Here is a 9120-nt window from a genome sequence, read left to right on the forward strand (position 1 = left end):
AGAGGGTGTTGCCACCCCCATAGACGAGTTGGCAAGAAATTCGTCGCAAACGTCGTTAAAGTATATGAGGAAATGTATTTGTCCTGAATTACTTCCCTGTGGAACATCTGACTTGTTGCAGATACTACTTGAATCAGTCGAACCAAGCTTAACGGAGAAATTACGATTAGTTGAGTATGTTTTAAGGCAGCAGATGAAATCAGAATTTGGTAGAATTTGGTGTAATGCAATCGAAGGTAGCTTTAAGATCCGCATGTATCGTATTAACAGCTGTACAATTTCCCATATGTTGGAGGCTAAATGAACTGAACAGTAATAAGTTTGTGCTGATAGAGTGCTTTGGAAAAAAATCCACATATCATATCAAAAGTTCGTGATAAAGCCGTCGTTCTCGGCTAAATATTTAGCAATTGGACAATCCGCAAGCTGCCGAGTGCTACGCGCACCTACTGGATAAGGATCTATCGTTCTCCGCGGACAGCGATTGTGAAGAATTGGAACAAGGAGCTCTTCTAGATCCTGCTACACCGCCCAAGTAACAATTTGAGTGTTATTGCACTCTTATGACGATTGTCTTGACCAATTTTAAATACTAGAACCATTATAATTGAATAATAAAATCCATATTGTTATTTGGCCGGCTATCCCCAACAGTATGAGAGTTCATAGGACATTAGCAACCAGCTCTGACAAATTCTTCAGGATTGGCAAGAGTATAACACGCGTGGTCGCGTCATTGTCATTGAATTTTCGTAAATTTCAGAGCAACTTACGATACAGTTTAACAGCTATAGCAGATAATGTACCATCCCTAGTTTTGGTCGCAGTCCCTTCGAATCGCGAAGAGGGTTTCGGCAATGAGATGGACAGTCTTGTGTCTTGTCCTCGCCATTGAGGGTATGATCCGGTGAGCAGGCATCGAAACGAGAGGAACGGTTTGCAATAAAACAAGGCAACTCGTAGGCTTCGCGGATGACTTCAACGTTGTTACAAGGGATTTCGGGATTGCGGAGGTAATCTACGACAGATTTAGAGTGGAAACCAAATCGGGAAGCAACAATCTGAATTGATTTGTGAACTCGCCAGAAATACTTCACAAGCAGAACGAAGGTGAAAGGTGCTTTCAGGTTTCGGCAGCAACAGATTAAAACATTTTTGCATTTAATACGGTTGTACTTTTATTCACATGCCTACCTTAAGAGAGCATTCTACACGTCCGGGGTTGTTTATAATTTAACAGTAAAACTAAAAATTTAAATCACATGCCAGCGCTTTTCTTGACTTTTTTTCTCTAATTGCGTTTTGCTAGGAACAGCCTGATCGGCAGATGATCCTACTTCAAAACATCCTTCACTCCCGTTATCGGTGGCATTTCCTTTATCGTTTTGCGGAAATCATTCAGCTCGCAGCACAGGACGTATCCGAGCGCTGGATTGCTGTAGGAATCATTCTCCTTAAGCGAGTTGATCCACGACAGCTGATCACAAATACTGTGACAGAAGGTGTCCTTTTCCCGCTCTTTTTCTGAGAGCTGCGCTTTGTTGAATACGGCGAACGCTATCGCTTTGCTCTCGGAACGCACTACGGTCCAGTGGAATTTAGGCACCGGGAAGCGATTTTCTTTTAGGAACACATCTACATTATTATCGTGTTTGTCTTTGAGCTGAAGAACGCCATGAGCACCGGTGTATATTTCAATCTCTTTGGAGTCTAGGTCAGTGATGTCTTCGACCAAATTGTCGAAATTATCTAGTGCATCCAGATCTTTGACGATTTGGTAGTTCCATGCCAACTTAAGCACAGCCTGGTATTGTTTATGGGTAAGCAGCTCTTCATTTACATAGCGACGTGCCTCAATTTTGGGAACATTTTTAATACCAAATACTCCTTTGAATCGTTCGGCTTGATCGTTGATGTTCAGTGCCTTATTCAGTTCAACCTTATATCTTGACGTGGGGTGCTCTTGGCGGAAGTAATTCGCGTTGTTTTCCGTTTTCAGGGCGAGTGCATCTACTGTATTGCTTCGAGACTTAATTTTGGTGTGCACGAAAAGCGTCTGGCCTCGTTTCACATCGTAACATGCTTCACCGAGAATATACGATTTACCATTAACAGGGTTTGTATATCCATACTCGATAGAGCGAGCGCTCGTTGGGCAACCTCGAACGGGAACGATGATTTCCTCAATCGAACGTACCTCGCAGGAGAGTTCGGAAACAAAGTTCTTGTCTAGACCATTGACGACTGAAAATCAAACTACTGTTAGTCACACTTGATTAGTTTTGTGGAAAATTAACTCTTACCCAGCGTCTTGTCTTTCTTGCATTTTGCCTTCAAAACTTTCTCTGAGGAAAACTCACGGAAATAGTTGGGAGTGCAGGACAGCAGCACTTCATCACCGACGGCCAGCGTGATGTCCTCTGTTTCATCGCTAACGTTTTCTGTTGAAATCAGTGCTCCATCTTGGCTGAAGATCAACGGTGAAAAGAAGGACCAGTCCGGTTTCAATGGAAGCACACAGTTGCTTTCGATAGCTGAAACGATAAAGAATCGCCGAAACAGAACTGATCATGAGTTTATGATGGAACCTTGGGGAATATTTTTTCGTGATAATCAGGATAAGGGATTGGTTGCTTTAGTGACCAAATAGCAAATGTTCTCATGGCAAATGACTTGCACATCCGTTTTGATTAAGTCTAACAAACAAGGTCAACCGGAAAGTACAAAGTTTAATACTAGTTAACACCGGTCTTCAACTTGAACTATCATATGGAAACAGTGTTCGCGCTTTACGTCAGTGACCTGGATGTGAACTGTGCTGTATTCAATATATCATGGTTTATTTTGTGTGCCATATTGTTGCTAGATGTTAACCTCTTACAATCTCTCGTACACAAGCATATAGAATAGCTGACGGCCTCTATACTCTACTGAATGCTGATAAGGTATGTAGGATTTTTATTATATAAAACAAAAAAAATGTTCGCGTGTGTCTAGACGACCGAAGTCTCGTACCACAATTACCTAACAGGGTTTTTCGTCGATAATGTCATACTATGCTTGCCAAAAGAAAATCTTTATCCCGGAAAAGAGACGAGCTATAGAGAAAAGAGCCAATTGTTTCCCCTTTTTTGGTTGGCCTAACGGGAATTTGGCTATAGAATGGAGGTGTCTGTCAGAATGATTATTTTGTTTCTTGCAAAACGTAGTAGTATTGACCTCGGGATCAACAGTAATTATACATTTCGGGTAATTAAACGCGTCCAAGGGAAGATTAACGCACTCAATGGAACGAAACCGGAATATTATTTGGCTGCCATAATAGCCGTTGTTTTGCTTACAGAAGGTTAGAAGAGCAACAATCCTAGTTACGGCGGGTGCTATGTAGTGAGGTGCTTTCACATGAATTTCGGGCATTCTAGAAAATATTTTATAACTTCTTAACAGCATAGAGCCGGAGTTGCTCTTGACGTATCAAGAATTCCGCTCCACTATACTCGGTCCTGGGCTACTCATCGCCAATTCGTTCAACGTCTCGACACACGCACGTCGGTTTCAACCTAACACGTTAGGCCCCTCTATTCCTAGTGCCGGTGCGGTTCTTGAAGAAAACGGATTTCACAAAAATGGCGATCGGGTAGGCGGGTGTAACTATCGCGGTATCACGATGGTCAACGCCGCCTCAAGCTGCTCTCCCAGATTTTACGTCGTCTATCTCCAATAGCAAGAGATTTCGTAGGGTAGCACTGGGCGGGTTTTATGGGTTTTATTGCTTAATATTTTCGTGGATTCCAGAGCAGCATACGATACTGTCGGGCGTGAATAGCTATGCAGATAATGTACGAGAATGATGTCCGGACAAACTGCCGCGGTTGGTCAAAGCTACCCTGGAGCGAGTAATGTACTACGTGCGTGTTTCGCGGGCATTTCGTGGGGTGTAATCCGGCAAGCAACATCGGAAGGAGTGGAACGATCTTCAACGAAAGTATGTAACTCTTGGCCTTCACATACGTCCTCGAGCTCATTACTAGAAACTTTTGGACGGCAGAGAGAATGAAGGCTAGAAGGATTGGGTTACAAATCAATGCGTCGAAAACCAAAGTGGCTCAAGAGAAAACCACGTTTACCTCTTACGGATAGTAACTATTAACGGCGATGAACTGGAAGTGGTTGATGAGTTCGTATATTTGAAATCTCTTGTTACCGCCGGTAATAATACAAGTAAGCAGATTCAACGACGCATTCAAGCGATGCTGGAAGTCGAGCCTACGCATAAAGCTGATGATGCAGAAAACATTAATCAGACCGGTAGTCCTCTACGAACTTGAGACAGTAACATTGTTTACTGGAGACATACGTGCACTTTCCGTATTTGAACGAAAGCTATTGCGGACCTTTTTTGGCAGAATACAAACGGAGACAAGAGATTCAAATATACGAACTCATCAACCACTTCAAGTTCATCGCTGTCAATAGTCACAGTCCGTGGGAGGCAAACGTTATTTTCTCTAGAGTTTATTTATAATTTATAATAGTTGATTTATTATTCCTAGCCTCCGTTTTAAGTCTGGCGTAGATTGTTTCCGCCGTCCCAAGGCTTTTAGTAATGAGGTCGTGATCACTTGCGATGGCTCAATCCAATTGTGCCGATGCCGATCACACCCCTCGAAATGCCCGCGAAACACGCACACAGCACATTACACGCTCCTGGATTAGCTTTGATCAGTCGCGTCAATTTTTCCGGAAAACCATCATCGTGCATTATCTACTAGAGGTGTACGCGCTCGACTGTATCGTATGCTGCTCTGAAATCCACGAATATGTGATGTGTAGACACACTCCCGACAATTCTGGAGGATTTGTCGGAGTGCAGGGGCTTAGCCAGAAAGCATCCGTAGGGGGATTTACCAAAAAAATTAGCCTGAACTTAGCCTGAACTTCGGCTAAGGCTAGAGCTCAAAATCGGACTTCAACTTGAACATGAATTTAGTTTTTGACTTAGACCTAAATGTGGGCATAATCTTGGCGATGCGATTAATGAACGCCTGAATTGATGCAATATACTGCTCATTCTTTGCTGTTTCTAGTACAGATGAAATGAACAGCATTGCCAACCTGATACCAACGATTCGAGCGAAGCACTCACGTTTATGTTCGTGTTGTTCTCTAATCAAATCAAATGTGAATCATTTATTCATTTTGAACTGCCGACAACGGCAAACGAAAGCAGTGCGCCGAAGTTTTAATTAATTTCCTTCAGCCAAGTTTTGATTGATTTTAGAAAGCAGGCAGCTTAAAAAACTAAACTTTGAGATATCAGTAAAATCAGTAAAATATCAGTCAAGAGAAGGAAAATTAACTGATAGGTCCAGCAATTATTCAGCACTGCAATACATGAATGAAAACTGGCTAGAAAACTGAGAAAGACTAACACCGTCAGCAGTGCAGTAGTCATGTACATGGACTGATAAATAAAAGAATACTACCAGGTGTAACACTGTATGCGCTGTTTATATCATTAATATTTTTGCACATCAACGCTTGCTGCATTTACCTAACATTAATATGTTATAAATTTTTGAGAAATGAAAGAAATGAGAGTGTGTATACGTTAGCTCTGTTTCTCCTCTTTCTGACAGTATTTTTTGTTTTGTTTATACTTGCCAAATTTTGCTCAAAATGGCGTCAAAACAAAAAGCATTCCGCGAGCGCGTTGTACATTTCAACGAATTGCACAGCATTGCAGATCTCGGCAAAAAGTATAGGGTATAACATTTTAAAAGCGAAAACGGTGCGGCCTCAACTATCAAAACGCAGAAGGACTTGAAGGACGCAAAAGGACTTCGTTCACTTATCCACAGCAAAGGATGATGCTACTAACGCCATCTCTTATTTCCATAGAAGTTACTATTGCTTATGCGTGTATAGAATGTATGCGTGTAATGTTGATGTACGATATCATACAATGATGTCAGTATGGTTGTGATGCTGGAGTGATGGCACATATACAACTTAAAAGTTACCACCGTCATCCGTAGAGGACGTACTGACCCTTTCCGTCGAGATTTGACATAATCCCATAGAGGTGATAAATAGTTTGTGCAGAAAGTTATGCTGTACATTGCCATTTCCGAAGGAGGTATTTCTTAGCCAAGGTGCAAGCCCTCTGGTCTAGTTATCAAACAAGATGTGTACCAGAAAGATTGTTAAAAGAAACTTTTGACCCCGTTTCTGCAAAAACATCATGCAGATGGACAATACATGTTTTGGCCGAGTAAAGCATCATCGCATTACGCCTAAAAACACAATCGTTCCTGAATACCCATTCGATCTTAGTTATACCCAAAAACCACAACCCGATAAATCGGCCTTAGTTTCGCCCAATCGAAGACTTGTATGAAATTTTGAGCTCCAAAAATATAAAGGCGTACAGAAATAATTGGAGAGCCACGAGTTGCCAACAGCTGATTGGTAGAATCAAGAGATGCATTCACAAAAATGCCATGACAACCATACAACGCTCCTGTTCCGTCATCAAACAAAGCTTCGCCGAACAGCCTATTACGGACCGTTTATAAATGTCCACTATTTTTATTTTCAACAATGGATAAGGCATCTTAATTTCAGTAATTCAGATTTTCTTCAACTATCTTTGTCTTTTTTGACAGCTTCAGAAATAAATTCCAAAATTTTAATTGCCACCCGTTAGATTAGAAGAGGGGCGTTTAGACTAGTTATTTTTTTGTGGGTTTGTGGACATGTGGAATGTGACATATTGCTAGTTATTTCTCAATGTTGCATCTATCGCCACCTGAACATTTGTGATTAAAAAGTAGAATTCCACCAATTCTTGACATATTTATCATGTGATATTTCCTAAATTTGCAATGAAGCAGCTAATAAATGACATAGTATCATTAAGAAGGAGAATAGAGCTTCCAAATTAATTAAAAATTCTTTTGGCGGTCATCTTGGATTTGGCTGCCATGTTGGATTATATAAAAAAATCGGTTTTTTCTCCGTGAGCGCACCAATTGATTTTTATTTTAAGACCGCCATTGAAAAGCGGAGAAAAAAGTATGTGTGCATGAGCATTAACTTTAGGCGAATTTGGTTTGCATTGGCAATAACTAAATGAAACAATTTACGCTCAAGTCGAAGCTTAGGCCAAAGCCCAAGCAAAAGTCCAAGCTATAGTTTCCTTCAACCACTCCCGCTTGTTCTACGATTCTTTAAACATGTTTAACAAATACATTTGGTACTGATTCTAGCCATAATATTAAAATATGTGCTTATCCTCATTCAACTTCAATTTTATAGGTAATAGTTTCAGCATTCGCAGTTTTAACGATGCAAAAAATTACATCTATTTTCATCTTCTTGTATACATTTTTTAGCTTTTGATTAAAAGTAAATCCATATTTTCTTAATAAACTTATCTATTTAATGTTAGATTACTTTAGGCCGTCCGCAAAAGGCCTTAAAGCTAGAGGGTCCAATGAAATCATGAATCATTTTACTCATTTTGGAAATTTAATTTCTATCTAAACACACTTATATTCGGATGGCACTCGGCCTGCTTGAGGGATCGTTTATCAGGCAAAAACACCATGTTACGTGATAAATTCTTGCGACTATCGAAATGAACTTTAAACACTTTGTATGAATCATAAATTAGGAATTAACAATTTCTTTCCATCATCGTCATTCTGGATTTTGATCCGAATTGTACTGCTTAACCACTGTTGAAAGTCTACTCTCACTCGCTTATACATGGAACACGTTTCTTTGTTAGAACGAACCGCCATAATCAAGGGTGATTTTACACAAATTGTTTTTCATTTGACCTTAGCTGCGCGCCGCAGCAGCAATCGTCATCGTTCAGGCGGTCGTTCGCTAGTTCGTGTAGTTTCTTCGTCATCAATCGCTTGTTCGAAGCAGACGCACGGTCGTCTGTCTGAATCGAAGCACCGGGTAACAGCTGATCCGAAGATGATTGAGTTTCGTCAGCGACGATCACTTTGTAAACATGTCCTGACGTTAATATATGAAGCGTCGAACGAATCAATCCGGTTCGATAAATATTCTATAAAACAAATTGGTCGTATTTCATATTTAATGCTACCAGGCAACAGTACAGCCACCAGAAAATTTCAAAACGCAGCCAGCCAGCAATCCCCCGTCTGCTAAAACTCAATCATCGTAACAAACTACATTGAAAAATTGCATTTGCATTTCCTGAAATGAACTGAACATGCCACTTGACGCAATAAACTGACAGAAACACATTTGATCAGGAAATCACCATTTCTAGGACACACCCCCTTTTTTTGCTTTTGTCACTTCTATATATAGTCGATGAATAATTTCAGTATAGTATCATATGGATGTAAGTACCGTTGCCTGCGACGAAATGTTCTCCGGCGAGGATGACTAGAAGGCCTGCGGTCAATATTGCGACACTCACTTTTCCCATTGTTCTGTCTGTTGTATTTCTTCTGTTTTCTACCTAACTATCACTAATGAAATTGTACTGTACGGTGCTTCCACGGTTCAGCTAAAATGCCGACGGCTGATCTGCGTCTGCGTTCACTTGCTCGCGACTAACTTTCAGCTTCGATTGTTTTTACTTATTCGAAATCCCAGATGCAACTAAACCGGAGTTCATTTAGAATTTGAAATTTATAACCTCGCGGATGCTGCGTTTGCTAGGCCGAGCGCGGTCAACTGATAGCGATTACCGTCCAATTCTGAAATGAATCTCTCCAGACAATGCTGTAACCAAAGAGACGAGAATACTCGCGAGCATCTCATAAATGCGCGAGTGATCGTCGTAGTAGGTTCTTTCGCGACGGAGGGGCTTGGTTTTCAGGGTTTGTGCGGAAAACAGTTCAACAAACAGAGAATATCTGCAGGCAGTCCTCGCTGGACATTTCTCTTCGGTTTCTCTCGTCGGGACGCTGCTCTTGACAATGGCTTCACGATTCAGTATTGATAAGTGACAGGGTATTTGACTGGTGACCGGTTGAACTGGCGGACACTCGGACCGACTGTTATTAATCATCATTGCAGCGCAAGCAGCCAGTGTCTCGTATGTGTTATGTTGTAGCAGTAAGTCCG

General features: G+C 41.1%; 1 protein-coding gene across 1 annotated transcript; it reads right to left on the bottom strand.

Annotated features, from left to right (window-relative positions):
- Nucleotides 1-1166: 1166 nt before the first annotated feature.
- On the bottom strand, nucleotides 1167-8641 carry LOC128742618 (uncharacterized). The gene is made up of 3 exons (XM_053839033.1): nucleotides 8398-8641; nucleotides 2304-2534; nucleotides 1167-2244 (listed from the first exon to the last, which is right to left on the bottom strand). The coding sequence occupies exons 1-3, from the start codon at nucleotides 8474-8476 to the stop codon at nucleotides 1334-1336; spliced, it is 1221 nt and encodes a 406-aa protein (XP_053695008.1). The 5' UTR covers nucleotides 8477-8641; the 3' UTR covers nucleotides 1167-1333.
- Nucleotides 8642-9120: the final 479 nt, after the last annotated feature.

The sequence above is a fragment of the Sabethes cyaneus genome, chromosome 3, assembly GCF_943734655.1.
Source record: "Sabethes cyaneus chromosome 3, idSabCyanKW18_F2, whole genome shotgun sequence".
NCBI lineage: Eukaryota > Metazoa > Arthropoda > Insecta > Diptera > Culicidae > Sabethes > Sabethes cyaneus.